This window comes from Drosophila tropicalis, unplaced genomic scaffold, assembly GCF_018151085.1.
Source record: "Drosophila tropicalis isolate 14030-0801.00 unplaced genomic scaffold, ASM1815108v1 contig_845, whole genome shotgun sequence".
NCBI classification, from domain to species: Eukaryota; Metazoa; Arthropoda; class Insecta; order Diptera; family Drosophilidae; genus Drosophila; species Drosophila tropicalis.
Genome location: NW_027173338.1, coordinates 9,841,117 through 9,860,917, shown reverse-complemented (window position 1 = coordinate 9,860,917; position 19,801 = coordinate 9,841,117). Strand labels below are relative to the sequence as shown.

At 38.0% G+C, this 19,801-nt stretch overlaps 5 protein-coding genes across 5 annotated transcripts; 4 read left to right on the top strand and 1 right to left on the bottom strand.

Moving 5' to 3' along the window:
* Window positions 1-1,252: 1,252 nt before the first annotated feature.
* On the bottom strand, window positions 1,253-1,757 carry LOC137580668 (uncharacterized). Its single transcript, XM_068294779.1, has 2 exons — window positions 1,579-1,757; window positions 1,253-1,515 (listed from the first exon to the last, which is right to left on the bottom strand). Exons 1-2 carry the CDS (start codon window positions 1,617-1,619, stop codon window positions 1,416-1,418), a joined length of 141 nt encoding a protein of 46 aa, XP_068150880.1. The 5' UTR covers window positions 1,620-1,757; the 3' UTR covers window positions 1,253-1,415.
* A 3,095-nt stretch (window positions 1,758-4,852) lies between these two features.
* On the top strand, window positions 4,853-5,320 carry LOC137581070 (uncharacterized). The gene is made up of 2 exons (XM_068295234.1): window positions 4,853-5,008; window positions 5,071-5,320. The coding sequence occupies exons 1-2, from the start codon at window positions 4,965-4,967 to the stop codon at window positions 5,171-5,173; spliced, it is 147 nt and encodes a 48-aa protein (XP_068151335.1). The 5' UTR covers window positions 4,853-4,964; the 3' UTR covers window positions 5,174-5,320.
* LOC137581069 (uncharacterized) lies at window positions 5,226-5,533 on the top strand. The gene has a single exon (XM_068295233.1). It carries the CDS (start codon window positions 5,226-5,228, stop codon window positions 5,466-5,468), a length of 243 nt encoding a protein of 80 aa, XP_068151334.1. The 3' UTR covers window positions 5,469-5,533.
* A 7,672-nt stretch (window positions 5,534-13,205) lies between these two features.
* Ugt36F1 (UDP-glycosyltransferase family 36 member F1) lies at window positions 13,206-15,394 on the top strand. The gene is given in 6 exon segments (XM_068294959.1): window positions 13,206-13,902; window positions 13,958-14,340; window positions 14,412-14,610; window positions 14,669-14,972; window positions 14,975-15,035; window positions 15,097-15,394. Coding segments are annotated over 6 exon segments (1,680 nt in total). The 5' UTR covers window positions 13,206-13,467.
* Window positions 15,395-16,492: 1,098 nt separating this feature from the next.
* LOC137581416 (UDP-glycosyltransferase UGT5-like) lies at window positions 16,493-18,719 on the top strand. The gene is made up of 5 exons (XM_068295640.1): window positions 16,493-16,501; window positions 16,738-17,013; window positions 17,225-17,604; window positions 17,660-18,298; window positions 18,359-18,719. Exons 2-5 carry the CDS (start codon window positions 16,744-16,746, stop codon window positions 18,630-18,632), a joined length of 1,563 nt encoding a protein of 520 aa, XP_068151741.1. The 5' UTR covers window positions 16,493-16,501; window positions 16,738-16,743; the 3' UTR covers window positions 18,633-18,719.
* The last annotated feature ends 1,082 nt before the right edge of the window (window positions 18,720-19,801 follow it).

The window sequence follows — 19,801 nt, the reverse complement described above, 5'->3', positions numbered from 1 at the left end:
CATCATTCGCATCATCCGATGTGAGGTGGTTGCTCGCTGGCTGGCCTTGGCTTGCCAGTCAAGGGTCCATAACATAAGTTGGCCTAATCACGCTAATAGCCGCAATTCATGCAAATGTTATAGACAGTTATTTATGCGATGGCATAAGTCAAGTGGCAATGTTTTTACCATGGGGTTTGAGTTATTGATGGATTGACGGCAAACATCAGTTTTGATTTTCTTCGTGTGGGATAGGTTAGTTAGTTAGGATGGAGTTGGGAATTCAACCTTTGTCTTACCCTCTAGATTAGCATAGATCAACATTCCTTTTGAAAATCTGGTTTTACCAGGAATATCTATTCCATGTCATGTCAACTAAAGTCGTTTATTATATTGATTGCATAAGCATTCGAGTTTTTATTTGCATATGCAATTGCGTACTTTTACTTCGTATTCAAATACCCTGTAGGAAAGGGCCATCAGAGAGGTCTACCAAGTTATGTGAACCACAATCAGCTGTTTCCATTGAAAATATTTGGTTTTCCAGGGAAGTAAGGAAAAATACTTCTAATGAAGAGAATCCAATGGACTTAAAATCTACAATTTCCATAATTCTTTTATAACTTATAAATTTGAATCCATTCATTTGCTATAGTAAAAAGTAGTAAAAGTGAATGACTACTAAGAAGACATCTCCAAAATCTTTCAAATCGAAATATCCATACTAAATATACATATCTGTTTAGATAATAGAGATACATATATATTCCCTATCCCTTTTTTTGAGCGATATTCTTAACTTGTATATATCCTCCTTCAATGTACATAATCTGAATTTGAATATTATAGTATAGAAAAAAAGGGGGAAAATGTTGTTTGTTTTTCTTTTTTGCGCATCTCTTTTATATTTTTACTTCACACTTTTGTTTTTTTGTTATTATTTTTTCATCAGTATTGAAATGTTGATGTACTTAGACTACTACGAACCCATAGAAACCAGAAATAACAACAATAATCTAAGGTATCTAGTATATATCACGTAACTATAATAGGCAAGCTCCGCCCCTTAGTTAGCCCCCCTCACATCACATCACATCACATCACCACTCCCACTACCACTTGAGAGGGTGTGACTTCTAGGAGAAGTGCATGCCATTGAACTTGTCACGATTATCCTTGACCATATTGTTGTACTTCCATTTCTCGTCACTCGAGGCCTTACTGCTCCAAGCGCCGGAACTGTGACTCGGCTTGTGGGTTGGCGTCGAGTCGATTTTGGGAGCGTCCTTGGGACTGGCTGAGCATTTGTCGGTGCGTTCAGAGTAGACCATTTTGTAACTAGGTTTTCGTTTTTCCAAAAAGAATTTTCCAAAAAAGTATTTGCCAATTAAACAGAAAGCTGGGCCTTCAAAATGGTTTCAGTGAGTGTTCAAGGTTCACGGGACAGTCTGCAGCAGGGTCAGCACTTTAAGTTCTTTATTATTGGCCGAGTTGCCGGTGCGAGATCCTTTTCTGGATGATAGACTTTTGCCCAATCTGCAAGGAATAATAATTCAAAATTAATGTACCTCCAGAGAGACAGTGAGAGATCCTCTTTACCTGGATTGTTTGAGAGATTTTACTTTGCTAATTTTTGGCATTGACACACAAATTTTGCACTTTGCACATTGAAGGAAATAAAAAGAATAAATTTCGAAACGAACGGAAACCCCTCAGCTGCAGTTGCGCTCGACTCGCTGGTGAACTTTCTACTGAACCTCTAACGACTCTTACAACTGGTTTAAATACGCCAGCCAGCCACGATCGCAGTGACTCGAACGAACGGCCTGAACGATGCAACGGCAAGTGGTTTTGTTTTGTTAGCAGAATGTCTGCCCGGACGAACTGCGTCATTATTCTAACCAAACAGCTGCAGATGAAGAAAGCCCTCGCCCTCACCCACACTCGAACCGCTTCCTCCCCGTCTGGTACTTCCTCTGTCTGCCGTTCCCCTGAAGTTTCTCGGCTAGGTCTGACTGTGGTCTGAGTTGTGAACTCGTTTTGGTCGACGACAATGCAAATTAGAGTTGCCAACCAACTGGTTTTTATCAGCGAAGCATTTGCAAACAAGTGAGAAGGTTTTGCTTTACATTCCTACGCAATTAGTCGACTCGATGATACTCTGTATTAGCAATAATCATTATTATTCAGCAGAAGATTGAAATTGTGAGTTTTGTCGTCGCTGGCAGGACTGCCAAGAATCTTTTTTAGGGAAAGGTAGTGACCTTATAAATCGATCAACTTAATATCCTGTGATGGTTCAGTGCATTCTTATCCTGTTCTTGGTATTGGCGACTAGTTAAAGCTATATTAACCGAATCATTTGGGAATCAACTAAACCGATACAAAGCGATAACCGATTTTCAAAAAAAACTTTGATAATCTTCGACTTCCACATGAGTGTTTTGTCCAAACTACCCAATCAAAATAATGAATTCATTGGCCCCGTCGGCGACTGAGGCCCCATTAAACCTGCTAATGCTCACGTAGTATCCATGTGGGTCTGGTTGTTTACGAACGTATTATCATCATCATCATCAGCGCAGCATCATCATCATCTTGAACATCATCTTTATTATCTATAGACGACCGGCCGGCACGTCAACATTTTTTTTAAAGAAGACACGTCAGCAATCCCTTTTAAATGAGGGGTCTTTCCCTTATTCTAATGAAGAGAGACTTTATTTTCATTTCACTGATTTGTTGTTCCAAGTTGTCGCGTGGCAATCTGGCCATTATCGTATCGGATAGATATTCGTATGAATATTTATATAGGGGGTACCAAGTATATCAAGATATTATGCATAAATTGATGGCTTATGAAAAGTTTACCCTGCATTGCATCAGCCAATTTCAGTTAAGAAAACAACTGAAAAAAAAACAGCTCAAAAGCCTGTTGCGAATTTTATAGTACATATTTTAATGTTGTTGTTATTGGCATTCATATGCGCTATAAGTCTGATCGATCTATGCTATACGATCTTGGGAAATGACTTTTAACTGACCCTGTCGAAGGAAGAAAGCGAAGACCGAGAAAGAGTTGAAAGAAGAGAGCTTATCATAACCTTATCTATCCAAGTTCAATGATCTGTCTGTCTTGGATTGCTATCACCCGAAGGCCGTTAAAAAATCCCCTTAGAAACAGATCCAAAAATATACTCTGACCGTCTCCCATTCGCAAAATGTCAAAATTTGCATCTATTTGTTATTTCTTATTCATATAAATTATTTGTCTGCCAAAAATTCCATTGATTGCATTATGCTAATGAGCCAGACATATGGCTTTCTCATGATCAAAGAGAAAAACGTGCTCGCTTTTTGCAAACAGGTTTATTCGCAAACCAAAAAAAAAAGAACCTCTAAAATCATTATATAAATTGTAAACTGAACCAATTGGCAAACATTTTGCTTACATCTCTCAAAAAGGCAATATCCTTGCTAAAGTGTCAGGTGTTAGTCCATGGCAAAAAAGTGGCTATATCTTTTAATCAGAGACTTTTTTAACTTAGACAAATATTCGTTTGACATCAATCCTTAATCAATATATCGTAACATAATCAACAATACGATACATACACGGTATTCTAGATACATAGAAGGCAAACCCAGGACTAATATATATTTCTGGATAAACCAAAAAAATAGTCGAGCAACAATATTATTATTTGATATTTGTCTAGATCTCGACCTTATTGAATGTTAATCAAAACTGGATTTTAGTTCGGCTTCAGGTTAATAAATCTTAATAATTTATAAGAATTAAAATCAAAAGGTGATCAGGTTGTCTGTATAGCTATTTCAAGAACCACCAAGTTCTATCATCAGCAGACTTCGCTAAAGAATCCACAGTTGTATTGGCCATACCATATCTTCAACGCTAAAAGTAGTTGGCAATTCAAACTACATGAAGCGAAAAAAGAACGGCAATGCTTGACGTTCCCTTGGGCGCCATTATTTGATATTATATGTATTATATTCTTCTGTATATAGAACCCTTTTTCCGGTTACTTTTGAAGGATAACTATATATTTATATCAAAGGTTTTGAGTATCCTTTATTATTTCTTTTGTCATAAAACTTTGTTTCAAAAGGTTTAAAAGTTATGAAGCACTAGAGATTGATAGATAACAATACTTGTATATGAAAGCCGTCAGAACAGATCGAACATTGTGAACTGATAACCCATTACCAAACCTTATCGAAATATTGTCCGATATCTAGAAAGTTGTCAAAGGGGTTTCAAAGATATTTTGCTATATGTATTTGGATATTTGTATTAGCTTTTAATGATTAATAGACTGAAGATAAAAGTAAATACGAAATATTTACCAATATTGAAAGAAAACAAAGTGCCAGAAAGGGAGCTAATTGTTAGATTATACAAATATTGATAAATAAACAAAGAAAACAATGTAATGTCACTTTTTAAGAGTTAAAGACAAGAATATATTTCTTGATTTTTGTCAACAAATTTGTAGTAAAAACTCTTGGGGAAATCCCTGGTAAATTTTGTTTACTTGCGACCTGTTTACGCATTTCTTCTCAGCCATGACGAAGAGGCTTGTTTTCGTTTGTTTCATTGACGCATGGCCTAAACGTTAGAGATCAAATGTTTGGCTAATTTGTGCAAATCTGGTTTGTTTTTTTGGCACATGTCTGCTTCGAAATTTTTGTTTTCGCCATGTTTTCATAACAATGCCAGAGATCTGCGTCTGTCGTTGGCCAGAAACCCGTTTTGTCCAGCGTCTCGACTGCCAGCAGTCACGCAGTGACCGCATGATAAGCACAGCCAGATCAGTCGACTCCGCGGGGTATAAAAGGGCCTCATCACAGCGGCTTTCTAATCAAACTAAATCCACCAACGTCGGCGTCTATATCTTTTCGTGAGAAGAGAAGAACGAGAAGAAGTCAAACATTTTACAAACAGTGGTGCAACAAATGTGTCAATGAAGACACCGGACACCAAAGTCAAACTCTTAAATAATATAAGGTGAGTTCCGGAATCAGGAAACTATATACTATAAGGTTGACTAACTGATTGGTCTCTTGCAGTCTCTCTAAGCATCTGTCTTCGAAAAAGGGCGGCTCTAGCACCAGCAGCTGCGGCAATTGTCTAGAATTTGCAGTCCTCACTCGTCTATCCAGTGTGCCCTGAAGGATCTTTTCCCCCTATTCATATCCTTGAACGATCAACTAAGTCTACAAAAATGGTTCATCAAACCCGTACACCCAGCAAGGCCATCCCAGCCAAGCATTTGAGTCCCATGCGTAGCATGGACACTCCCATGGGCAAATATGCTGTCTCCAGTAGTCCGGCAGACAGTTTCCTGCGGAACACTCGACTCACTGTGAACGCCGCAGGATCGGGAGGATCCAATGCATCGCTGTATAAATACAACAACATGGTTAGCAATAATCGGGAGCAGTTCAATGCCCTCCATTTCTGCTAAAACCTCGAGATAGATGCTGAAGAGAGACGAATGAAGTGAAATAAAATAGAATTGTTTCAAATCAATTAAGCTGCCTGTTTTTTTTGGTTCGTCCCTGTCATAAATCGCAGTCACGTGTCTCGTGAAAATTGCAATATTTATTGCAGATATATTTATAATTTTCTTTTTTTTTCTCTGCTTTGCCAAATTAAATTATTAGCGCAGGGCAAAGGGCAACTAAGCCGCCGCCGCCGCCGTTGCCTTCATTTGAAGTCATTTTTCATTGTTTGCGGCTGTCTGGGTTCACTTTGTCACATGCAAATGTTTGACACATGGATGTGTGTGTGTGTGTGGGTTGTGCGAGTGTGTGTTTATTTTTGCATATGTGAATTTCTGTCTTTTTCTGTACATGGAACATATTTTTACATTAACGCCATTTCAAAAAGCTTAAACTTTTGCCTCCCTGGATTTGCATAAATCTTCATTCTCTTTTCGCTTATGATAAATACATATATAACGTTTCAATTTCACATGGGATTATCCTTCCTGTCACTTGTTTTGGTCCTTAGTAACACCATTTAGGTGCTTAGAATCCTTTGATAGCCTGATCAGTGATAGAAAGAACATTTTCTCAGATTCAGAGAAACAAATTCAAAACTTGTAACTTTATTTTTGAGTCCCGATGTTCCAGAAATCGAAACACAGTGAAATCTCAAACGAAATAAAATGAGAAACAAATTTGAAGGAAGTAAAAAAGACGAATCCAAAAGATTATTGACGATTTAGCGGCTTAATAATGAAATATATGATAAAATGATAAAATCTGTGTCATATAAAATAATATCAAATAAACAGTTAGTTAGTTCTCCTACAATAAACAACATGAGAAAACACATTATAAACAAAGCTTATGTAGTTCTTGAAACAAAATAAACAAAAAATCCGGTTTTCAAAATTTTCGTATTGTTTTTTGTTTGTTTCTTATTGATTTCCTGGATTCTTTTGACAATCAAAGCATGGGAAATGTATTTTAAATAGATAATAAATAAATTAATATAAAAATACCATAGGGAAAGAATTGGCAATATAAAAATTGAATAAAAGGGAGTAAATCGTCTCTCAAATAAACTTATATAGAAATTTAAAATATGAATCAGATGATAGAGTAAATATTTGTCCTATATAGATCCTGTAAATGTTGTGCCTAGTTTCAAACAGGATTAACCCGTGACATGTAAGCCAAGGAAATTTACTATGTAACCTTGAACAAATAGAAAATCTCAAATTTAAATGTTTAATTTTAGATTTTGAATTTCTAAACATTCACTAAACTGGCTTCGTCTAGTCTAATCCAAGCACGAAGATCTCTTCGAGTTAGTTACAAACTCAAATAACCCAAAAAACAAAAAACTGTTACTATACTTAGTTACATACATTAGAGAAGACGCAGTGCCTTGCCTGCTAAAACCAGTTACTTCATTTGCAATTTATATCAATTTGAAGTCGAGTATGCAAATCAAAGATAAAGAAATCATTATTCTAAACTGGTTTCTATCTATCAGATGATTTCATTATCACGTGGAATAGAAATAGTTCAGATTTTATTCACAATGACTAAGGCAAAAAGACATCTTCCCACAGGGGAATGAAATCACACAATTCCAACCACCACCAACAGCAACCAAGAACGGAAATTCAATGATGTAACTAATAATTTTTGGACACACTTGGCTGGCTAGATTCCCAATTTCCGAATTGGAATCATTAAAAGACAATCTGTTACATCAAAAGTGCACAAATCATCGGCAGTCCACAGCAATTTAATGCCCCCAAAAACGGAAGAAAACATTTTTATTATTCCACTAAATTAAACGTTCAGCTCAAAATGCTTTGGAAGCTTCACAAAAAAGGAACTAAGGACAGAAAGGTCCTTTAAGCGATGCATCGTTGTTGTTGTTGTTGTTGTCGTCGTCGTCAGGCGTCGACAGTCATTAAATTATCACACATTTAACATAAAAAACAATTCAAAAGTAAGACACCCTCGACCCACAATCCTCCCAGCCCCCCGCCTCACTCACAGTCAGTTGGTTTGGCCTTTCCGCCCCTGCAACTTGACTTTCACCCCCTGGTTGTGTGTGTGTGTGTGTGAATGTTTGTTGCCCTGCCGCATTACAAGCTGAAAACATGGTTATTACATCAGTAAATGCCAAGCTATGGGATAGAACCCATAGAGCACATGTGGGCGTTGCAAAATGGATGCGATGAATGGATACGATGGATGGATGGTTGGACGAATGCTGTCTTGTGATGATTATGACAGCATGACGGCGACGTTGCTGATGCCGCCGATGAAGACCTCTTTGTCCGCCACCCTTATTTGGCTACTTGGTCTAATTTGGTTTTTGTTTTTGCATTGCCTGCAATATGTCGACCATTAGGTCGGTGAATAGAAGGGAATGACTTGCTTAAGTAAGTGACGATAAATCATAAACGAAACATCAATTCCAGCACTTGACCCCCCACAATTGGGCCAGCGATTGCTGATAAAAGTATGATTAGATACATATTCCCAATAGCGGAGTAAGAATGGAGTGTGACTAATCGTTGTGACTGTGTCACATCAATGTAATAACTCAACCATTCACTAAACACCAAGTAAGTGACTATTTAAGGTCCACCATTTAAATGGCTTTCGTTTTAGAAGACGCTATAAAATCGTAAGTGCTTACTTGGCTTACTCCCGCTGACCTTCTCAATTATTGAATCCTGAAATCCTTGAAGAATTGTCGACTTTCATTCAAGAATCTCCTCAAAATCATTTCAAGTTGTCGCATCTCTAAAGTGGTCCAAAAGTTGCAAAAATAGCGTGATGGTTGATAACTTATTTTCATTTCTTTTGTGGGTCACGTGACGTTAACTTTCGGCAAATTAATTAATTGACAAGAAAAGAGGAAAGAAATGGAAGAGAATGAAGAACTTGAGGGAATGAAAAGATTGATTAATCTAGAATTGAAAGACAACCCTTGCCTTAGTCTGGCTGTCAACTTATCTATCACGCCAACATTCTGCATGGGATCCGTATATGTCGATGTCGGTGTCGGTGTCTGCAACTACAATTTTGGCCCAGATGATTTATCGACATTTCTGCGGAAATCGCTATGCCAAAATGAAATGAAACGTGGCAAAAAAGTTGATCCGAGGAGTGCACAGGTTCAGGTTCGTCGATGTTCTCTCTCACTTGAAACGGAAACGCAATCGGCGCACTGCCAAAAATAAATTGATTACTGTCACGGAAATAGCTACAAAACCCAACATGTATCCCATGGGCGGAGGGTAGGCAACTGAGACTGACTGCTTCAGGTTTGTTTGTTAATCGATATCGAGACGACACCTGGTTTGAGCAGCACAGAAAACTCCTTAAATGTCTCAACAGACTTAAATCACAGCCGCCCACCAAAGTGAAGGAATGGAGCGGAGGTGGAGAGGGTGTGGGTGAGACTGTCTTCAGGTTGTGGCGTCACGTTTATAGATCACGTGACGTGGCAATAAATAGTTTGGCCTGTCAATTAAAGACACCTGCAGTAAGTGGAAGAAGCTTCTTAAACCAAAATCCAAGGGTCGACGCGGTTGGTAAACTGAAATGGAGAATGGGTAATAGGCATTAAGGGATGAGGCTGGAGTAAGGCACGGGCATAAGCTTGTGGGTTGCCAGAAGGCACAAAACAATGTTTACACCTTCAATTTGTGTATGTTTTGGTTGAATATAATTTATGAATTTCAATCGAGGGCTTGAATCTCAATTACTCTTAATTAATATAAACATTTTGTTTTGTTAAAAGTAACTGATTTATTATCGTAAATATGGGTCAAAGGATCAACCAAGTAGTCTGTAATATTAGTTTAACAGTTACGAGCTGAAAAGACTTCTTTTAAGTTGATTTTTTAGAAGTTGGTTCTAGGACAGCTTATATAACAAGTTGACCATAAGGCGAGATATTGTATACCCAATAAGACGATCAATGAAGTAATTCTTTAGAAAAACGTTCCATTGTTCATTCATTTTTTAGTACCAGGTAATGTCTGAAGACTGAAATTGATATCTTTAAAAAACAAAAGTAGTTATGAATTAGTTATTAAAGATTAATGAAATAGTCATTTGATATGGTTTTGTTTATTTACAATATTAAACAAATGTTTTAATAATGAACTGTTTTGCAACTTTCGATAACGTCTTCTCTCTTCTTTCACCGCTAAAAGTCTCTTCTTCTATCTGACGCAAAAAGTTTTCGTTCGACCAAGTTTGAAAACCCTTTTTGGTCTGGTCGGTAGACCGGCCTATAACACCTAATGCTAAAAAAAAAAAACGATTGATTGGCGGTAACAAATGTATTAGAAACTTTTAGCTGTATAATTTCCGCGTTTACCATCCAAAGAAGGGATCCGATGGTGGAAGGGGAAAGGCTGAAGCTCAAGCATTCAGTTCAAATTGCACTTCCGTGCGAAAAATTGTTTATCGAGTAAAGTTCGTAGCCCCCCTCCACCACACTCAAACCCTGTCACACACTCACACCCGCACTCATGTGTCAGGAGCAGTAAGTATGTAGTATCAATGGAACGACGGCGTTCACCGTCGATAAAGTTGCACCTATTGTCATTTTATTGATTTGTTATAAATTTCACACATTCGCACGTGTGTAGAAACTTTTCCCTCTAAACCACACTCCAGTGGGAGAAAGGTCGGCTGCTCGGTCTTATCTTTTCATGCACTTCCATTAAATGTAAATGGCTGGAAAATTTACAAAAGCCCCGCCCCGCCCTAATGAAATCGAATGGACACGCGCCCTGGTAACCCTTTTTCAAGTTACATATCTGCGATTTTTCAATGAGATTTCTATCATTTTAAATTTCGTTTTATTGCCATTAAAAATAAATGGCAATCGATTCAAACTTGAATAGAACAGAAATTCAGGACGTTTAAAATAAATTGTTGCACGGGCAAAAACTCTTTGCGTTTACTTTAGATTTGTTTGATATTGATTTTTGGATTTTAAAATATCTCAGGGAACTGATTAGAATCAGTAGTTTTGAATTTTTGACCCCATTTTTGAACTGGAAACATTTGAAACTTAAAAAAAAATAAAATATTTGAATGTTACACATACTACAGATGGAAAAACCTTAATAAAGAAAACTTTTAACTCATTAAAAAACAAATAAACACTTAAAAAACATTTCCAAAAATAAAATGTCAACTCTTGAATCATATAAAAATCAACTCCAAACGTTGATGATTTCAATTTGTTTTAATTGCCAACATGAAGTTCCCTGCAGAGGCGGATCTACGGAGGAACTTCGCCCCTTAAAGTATGCAAAGCTTTTCTTTTTTTTGCCTTTTGCATATCTTGGAGGGCAAATCGTCCCCCCTTTTCACCACTAAAGGTCCGCCACTGGTTCGCCGTGTTCTTTTTCTCCAATGACGAGAGAAGGACGGAACATCTGTTGATGCTTCGCAACTTTCACACTTGATTTGATAATCTGTTGTAAATTTTCACTTGCCACTTGTGAAATTTTAACAATTAAGTCACAATTTAATGACGTGCAGCAAATATTAAAACAAAACTCACCCCCTTTATGCCGTCCCACCCCCCTCCAGGCAGCTGTTGACATCGCCCGTCCGCAGCGTCCAGTTTAACCGAGATGCCAACAAAAGTTACAAAAATCTCAACCCAACCAGTTCCGTCTCTGGCTGCCGCGGCTGCTGCTTCTGTTTTGGCTCTCTAATTAAGCGGGACGTGAAAATTTTTCCTTATTATTTTCCTCAAATTTTTACGACTTGCCTCCGTAACGAAACGGAACGGAAATGCCATTGAGAAAGATATTTTATATATGGGAAATGTTTAGACGGGTGGTGGAGAGGGGTGTGAGTGCACGAGGAGGGTGCAACATTTTGAAATTAGTATCTTAAAAATTATGGTTATTATAAGACATTATCAAAGTCAATGGGAATTTTAATTAGGCAAAAGTCCAATTCAAAGTGAAAACTCAAAAGTTTTTGCAAGGCAAAAACACTCTCGACTAATACTTCGAGACGCGAGTGTGAAATTTGATGACTGCCGAAAAGTATGCCATGAAAAATGTGCGTTTGACAGGCATGGAAAATCGTGGAAAAAATATTTATGGTTATTTTGTGCGCACTTTTTTTTTTTTTTGTTGTTTTGCCGTTTGCAGGTGAAATTATTACAATTATAGACACAAAGCGAAAGAGACAGAACTAAACTAACTTGGCTTATACCAGAAATACATTTTGTATTTGTTTCCGAAAGATATTTGAACACTCAGATGGAGAAAAAAGGAAATCTTCGATATTCAATAACTAAAATGAGTTTGAAAAACAGAAAACTCTTTTCGATTAAATTTGATCAAATTTATTGCTTTCGACAGGATTAATGCACTCTTTAACCTACTTAAATGCTATTCAACGTATCCTTCTTATGATATAAATTCGAGTTGATCGTTGCAGACAAGAGAACAAGTTTTTAATCAAGGGACTAATTTGAGTGCAGTCAGACAATCAATTCTATGGTAATCCCAAGCCAAGATCCATCTGCATATTCCATTTGGACTGTGTTTCCCTTTACTTGGTCTGTCTCTCACTTATGATATTAACTCTCTAACGGGGAACAACTTAAAGAAGTTTCATATAATTACTGTTTGTTTTCCAGGTTAAATTTTTGTTGAAAATGTTCTTTAGTTTTTACATTTTATTTATATCTATCTATTTATTAGTATTAACTAAACAATGTTTCTCTCAAGTTTCACTTATCATGTTTAATTCGAATTGATTTGCATATTCGTTACATCAATTCAATAGAACCCTACCATACACCCCCGATCACCTCCCCTCGCATCAGGTTGATTAAGTAATTTCAGAACTTACCGCAAACAAATTGCTTATGACTCGCCACATGTGGAGAGGTACACTGAAAAAAAAACCAATAGCAAACTTCGTTCTAAGCTAAGGTACAATGCTGGAGGAAGGGGAAAGTGCAAATTTAAATTACATTTAAATTAAATCAATGCGAAGTAACAGTAAACGTTTATATTTAGTTTAGCATCCAAAGGCCAATGCAGTAGATAAAAATAGAATAAATTCATTCGAAAATATCAACACATGATTTGGTATCTTAGATTAACATTAAGATATATGAATAGATTCATTTACACAATGAACTCAAATCGCAAATGAAAAATGAATACTTCTATTCGTTGTATCCTATACATGGCCCATGAGTCCATGAGTCCATCAGGTTTTCTATTACTTTCAAGAAATCGAATCAAAGGAAAGAACAAAGAGTTGGTAATAAGATCATTAAGGTTTAGCTTATGAAATGCATTGATAGGAAAGTTTTCCTTTAAGATCAACAAAAACTTTGTTTAAGATTACATAATAATTGATTTAATATTAGAGCAAACATCGAGATAGATTCTTATCCCTTAAATTTTTGACCTCGCGGGTCATGAGCCCTAACTAAGAAAGGAACCAAGACCCCATAGAGCCTAAGACTTCCAATCAGTTTACATTTGAAATCGATTGAAGATTGCATTCTAGTTTTGTTTTAGCCAATTCAGGCCTCTTTTTTTTTTTAAGTGTAGTCTCATCTACTGCAACTTAGGGCAGCATTTGGCCTCAAAGCACTGCAGTTCTCTGTAAATGTCTGTGCTTGACTTGGTTTTTGTGGCGACTTGCAACTATTTTCAGTTGATCGCGAATGGCGGCTGTGACTAGTTGGTTAGAATTTGGCTTTTGCTTTGTGATGTAAACCGAAATTGTGATAATTTTAGTGGAAAAGTCTTGACGATGGCAATAAAAACAACAATGTAACGTTGAGAATTTATGCAGATATACAGAATTATAGTTAAATATTGGGGGCGTGGCACAATTTAAATGTTCGCTACTCAACACCCGTCGACAATTACGGAACAAGCAAAAAAAAAGGTCTCCAAGTTGGCAATGGCTTAAATGCTGGTCACGATCATTTTGCATACAAACACAAATACACAGAGACAGAGATTGTTGGCAATTAAAGTTGTTTTTTTTTCGTGTTGGTCCAACTATCGGACCCAAAAAAAAGACAAAGTATCTATATCTGAAATAACTTTTGAACTTTTGAGGAGCGACGAAACCTTTAGAATGCTTCTGTGGCGTTTAATAGCCATTTCGATGCTTTTGGCTGCATGGGGCCCAGTTAGAAACGAATCGGCCCAAATTCTTGGCCTCTTTCAACATCCCGGCAAGAGCCACTTTGCCTTCTTTCGTCCCATATTTGAGGAGTTGGCTAAGCGCGGGCATAATGTCAGCATGTATAGCTACTTTCCGCTTAAGAAACCCTTGGCCAACTACACAGACTATGTGTTTGAGGGCATGGGATTGCTTACGGATGTGATTGATCTAAAGGTAAGTCGTTTTTCAACTTAGTTGCTAATAAATCCGACTATTTGTGGTCTTGCAGTTTTTCGAATCGGAATGGAAGCCTTTTGGTTTGCCTTTCAAGATACCCACCTACTTTAGGCTCCACGATTGGGGCATGAATGCATGCCGCGTGGCCATGAACTCGCCGCTGATTGACCAACTTTTGAAGTCGCCCCAACGCTACGATTTGATCATCTTGGAGAACTTCGCCAACGATTGCATGTACGCGGTGGCTCATCTTCTTGAAGCTCCTGTAATTGCCTTGAGCAGCTGTGCCATTATGCCGTGGCATTATCAACGCATGGGCACGCCGTCTATTAACTCGGTGATGCCAATGAACTTTCTGCCCCACACGGATGCGATGACGTTTATCGAACGCTTGAACAACTTCATACATTTCAATACAGTCAATTTCCTATACAAGTAGGTCATCGGAATACAATGACAAGACCTTGAATTCGCCTAACTTATCTGTTGTGCCTTTTTGCTTACAGCTTTGTAACCCAACCGGCCACAGATAAGTTGATTCGTGAACGATTTGGTGTCGGCTTACCCCCAATTGACGACATTGTAAAGAACACCAGCCTCATGTTGATCAACCAACATCATACACTCACCGGCTCGTATCCCTATGCTCCATCTGTGGTGGAAGTGGGTGGCCTACAAATCGCCCAGGCGGAAGAGCTACCTGCGGTAAGTGTTGTCGCATAGGTGTAACCAGATTTTGATATTCATTCCATTGAATTTTCAGAATTTTAAAAGCCTTTTTGAACGATCGCATACTGGCATTGTGGTGATAAGCTGGGGCTCCATGATAAATCCAACCACTTTACCAGCAGCCCAGAGACGTGCCCTCTTCGACAGTATTTCCAGCTTGGACGACTATAGCTTCGTGATGAGGTGGGCCAACGGAACGCCACCTGAGCAAAAGCCGCAGAATCTTCATACTTTCGATTGGCTCCCACAACGGGACTTGTTGTGCCACCCACAGGTTAAGGCCTTCATCTCACATGGTGGTCTAATGGGCACCACCGAGGCGGTGCACTGCGGTGTACCCATTTTCGAGAATTCGATACGGATCACATTACTAAGGCGCTTCATGCCATTCTAGACAAGAAGTAAATGAAACAGATCTTATAATTAATATGTTAACAAAACATGACACTTTTCCTTTCGTAGCTTTGCCGACAATGTCAAACGTCTGTCAAAGTCTTTCCGTCAGCGTCCTCAAGCCCCAATGGACTTGGCCATTTGGTGGATCGAAGAGGTGATCACAAGTAAGGGATCGCCTCAATTGCTCTCTCAGGCCAGACATAACAATTGGTTTGTCCAGAACTCAATCGATGTTTACTTGTGTTTGCTTGGCATAGTCTGGCTATTGGGTCGTTGTATACGTCATGGCACTAGGCTTATCAGACGGGTCTTGGCCCTACGGAGACGGAAACCCGATGTGGACAATAAAATGAAACAGCATTAATTGTAATTCATTCTAGAAACAATTCATTTGCCAATATTGTGAAATAAAATTACTCTCAATATCTACAAAACTTGACCTTGAATGGTCGTTCAATATTACTTGAAATGAGTTCAAGAATCTTTTTAATCTGAGAAATCTTTCTGAAGAGCTTCTACGAACATGCATATCATCTACGGATCATCATTTAAAAATCATTAAAGAATTCATTTTCATTCAATCTACATTTTCTATATCTAAGACACGATTTTCTTTTCAGTCACTATTCCAGGGGGATGATAGCGAAGGTCCACAAGCTTCCTGAAATTTCAAACTTCAGTCTTTATTCAAGACACTGTCCTTTATCTAATCTACCTATATCGTATACCTTACAAGTTTATCACACTTTATGCCTTATAATTGATCATCTATCGATAATTCTGTTTCTGTTTGATGGAAATCCATCCCTTTTTTCATTACTTTAATCAACCACTTAAATCAACCACATCTAAAAGATAGGGTATAACTTTAAATGTTTAACTTATCACATTGTAATTATAACTTTTAAATCTCTTAATCTAATATTTCTCATTTCCCTTTTTCACACTTTATCGCCAATCCCCAACGTTATAATTTGCAGCATTCATCTCGCAGATAGCCACAAGCAATTAATCGTTGCACAATTTGGTTGTGAAATTCATTTTACATAATATAAACAAATGAATGAATGTGACCCCGTTTCAAACATTTACACAACTGATTGATAACAAAATAGAGTGGCAATTTATAAAACAATCAAAACACCTTTTCAGAACTGATAAGGAACTAAAGACACACAAAAACCCCCCGAAAATTATAAACAAATCAGATAACACGCATTTCTGTTTGAGTCGAGTGCGATTTGACCGATTTGCCATAAACAAGACTCTCGCGGCAAACACACTAGTAATAAGTACAAACTTATATACATATATGAAACACAAATTCATCACCGATCTCTAACTGAATATGGCACTCATTTCTCTTTTCATTGTTTTTGTTATTCGTTTGAGGGGGGCCCGAGCATTGCCCTAGCTCCCACTAACGTTTTACAGCGCTTACTTTCTCAGTCGTTCATCTAACGTCAAACAAGTAAGATCAGAAATGGGTCATTGGAAAAGTACTGAGCACTTTTGAGCTATTCAATTAAACATTTAAATAGAAACAGTCAAAAACATTAAAGCCAGATGGAAAAGTACCATCCTCTCAGTGATGCCATTGACATCGTTTTTTTCGCGCGATTTCCCTTACATAACTTTCGTGTTTGTGTCATTTGCGAAAAACAACAACAAGGTCAGATAAAGAAAAACTGTGTGCTTGATTTCTAGGTGACGATGTTCGTGTCCAACGTTGTGCTAGTCCTGCTCTTGGGAATGGCCATTCCAGCGGAGATCGAAGCTGGATCTCCGCTTAAGGTGCTGGGTCTTTTTCCTCATCCCGGCGTTAGTCATTTTCAATTTTTCTATCCCATCATGCGGGGATTGGCGGAGGCTGGTCATGATGTTGATGTTGTCTCACATTTCCCAGAAAAGAATCCAATCGAACACTATAAAGACTTCCCCTTGTCAGGCGCTGAGAAGTTAACAAACAGTGTCGATGTAAAGGTGAGTAAACAAAATTATATACAAGTTTCGTTGATAATGAAATATATGAGAGAGCCTATGTATATACGATTTCTATATAGGCAGGTGAGGAAATTGAGAACCATTTTGTTCAGTACAAAGAGTATAAGGCAGAACCTCAATAAATATCAAATTGATCTATTATTATAGATATAAATTAATTTACTGTATTTGTTTTTAAATTTTTGTTTAGTCCTTTGAGAAACGTCACACCTTCTACAATCAATTTTTGGATTTCTTCCTCTTGCACGATTGGGGCACGGAGACTTGCAATTTCACCATAAATTCGAATGCCTTGCAGCAGATTCTGAATACCCGCAAGAAGGGCTACTACGATGTGATAATCATAGAACAATTCAGTACGGATTGCATGATGGGTGTGGCCCACCAATTGGAGGCACCTGTCATAGCTCTGAGCAGCTGTGCGGCACTGCCATGGCACTACGAACGGATGGGGGCTCCGATTATTCCCTCCTATATACCTGCCATGTTAATGGGTCAGTCACAGGATATGGATCTGGGTGGTCGTTTGGCCAATTGGATTAGCTTTCATATCCTAAATTGGATGTACAAGTGAGTAGAGGATCAACACAATATTAAATATTTCAATGGATCATATTTTGTCCAGATTAATATCCATTCCTGCCGCTGATGCGATGGTGGCACAAAAATTTGGAGGCGTGGTGCCTTCGGTGGGTGAGTTGGTTAAGAATACATCAATGTTCTTTGTGAATCAACACTATTCGCTGAGTGGACCCAAGCCTCTGCCCCCCAATATCATTGAACTGGGAGGAATACACATTCAGAAAGCGAAACCCTTGCCCGCTGATCTCCAACGATTGCTGGACAGTGCCGAACATGGAGTAATACTCATTAGTTGGGGTTCCATGATAAGGGCCAACTCCCTGTCCGAGGACAAGCGAGATGGCATTGTGAGGGCTGCAGCTAGACTGAAGCAACTGGTGATCTGGAAGTGGGAGAACGACACTCTGCCCAACAAGCCGGACAATATGCACATCATGAAATGGTTGCCACAGCGCGACTTGCTCTGCCATCCAAATGTCAGGGTATTCATGTCACACGGAGGACTGATGGGAATATCGGAGGCGGCCTATTGTGGTGTTCCAGTGGTGGCCACGCCCATGTATGGTGATCAGTTCCTCAACGCAGCTGCCTTGGTGCAACGTAGGATGGGCACTAGACTGTACTATAAGGATATAAGCGAGGACACGGTGACAAAGGCGCTGAAACAGACTCTGAACAAAAGGTGATCTGATGGCTTTATCGTTTCAAATATCATTATACTATAACCCGTTTATATTAACAGCTATGCCGATGCTGCCAAAGCCGTTTCCCAATCCTTCAAAAACCGTCCTCAGCAGGCCCTGGAGACGGCCATTTGGTGGGTTGAGCATGTGGCCAGTACTGGTGGCGCTCCTTTGATGAAACCCAGTGCTGTCGAGATGTCCAGATTCGTTTACTACTCACTCGATTGCTATGTGGTCGTTGGCCTTGTGCTGACCATCTTCATTGCCCTTTTTGTATCTCTACGGCGTTGCATCTGCCCCTCTAACTCTTCCAACAAATCTAAAAGGGATTGAAACCCCAATGAGTTTTATGTGATATTTTCTAAGGACTCTACATATTTAGAGATTAGGTTTATTTCCATAATAAATTTTTCAAACAAACTACAAGCTAACTTAAAATTAAAATATAAAAAAGGGTTCAGGCAATTCCAAATGCTTGGTCTAGTTGTAATTCCCAACTAGTTTTAGGGTTCTTCTTGGTAGACAATATTCTTGCCCTGTTTGGCTCCAAAAAATGATCCGGGACTGATTATTAAAAAAAAGTTCAGCCGATGACAATTTTGTTCGTTTGTTCTCTTATCTAAATGCACTAATAAATTGTTTTTATTTATTTTAAACTTATCAATTAATACCTATCACTTTCTAGCTTCTCTTCATTTTTTACTGTTTGCACCAACTAAAAGCCGAGAGAAAATTGAAATTGAGAGTATTGAATAATTTGAGTATTGAACATAAGAGAATTGACTGCATATTTAAAATGTTCTCTTTAATATTTTTCTCTTTGTTTATACGACAAAATGTTAGAAGTAGCTATATAATTTAAGATGATTTACTTGGAAACGATATTGTTAATTAGTTAATTTCAAAATTCTTATATTTAATATTTTTATATCTTTCCATATATCCGAAGATATGGAATATCCTACACAAAATGAGGAAAGGAATATTAGTACTTTGTCTAAATCTTTTAGACTTCCCTCTTTGACTTATAAAGGTCCAATACTTCACTCAAAAGAGTGGACGAATGGAGTTTAGTACTTCACGAGTAATGCCTTAACAATTCACATTTAAAATATAGTGACTTTACCTCAAAACATAAGTCTTTGTGTGGATACAGAGCATTACTTTCGTCTCAAGTAATGAGGTAATTATGTAGCCAGTTTTATACATTTCTATCCTCCTCCTCTCGCTTGCAGTAGGACTTGGGTAATCTCGTTCTGACATCTCATGATCTTTGGATTAAAAGGAGAGTGGTATAGGAGAAACTTCGTGAATCAGCCATGAAGAAAAAGGAGTAAATGTATTTAAAAGTACTTATATTGATTAACATTAAAGTATATTGATCTTTTGCTGATCAAACGTTGGCAAGATAGCGCACAGTGAGGCAGTGTTTTATTAGCCATGTTGTGAATACGAGATTAAGTTATATTTGTATGTATATTTCGAGTTTATCAACCAAAACA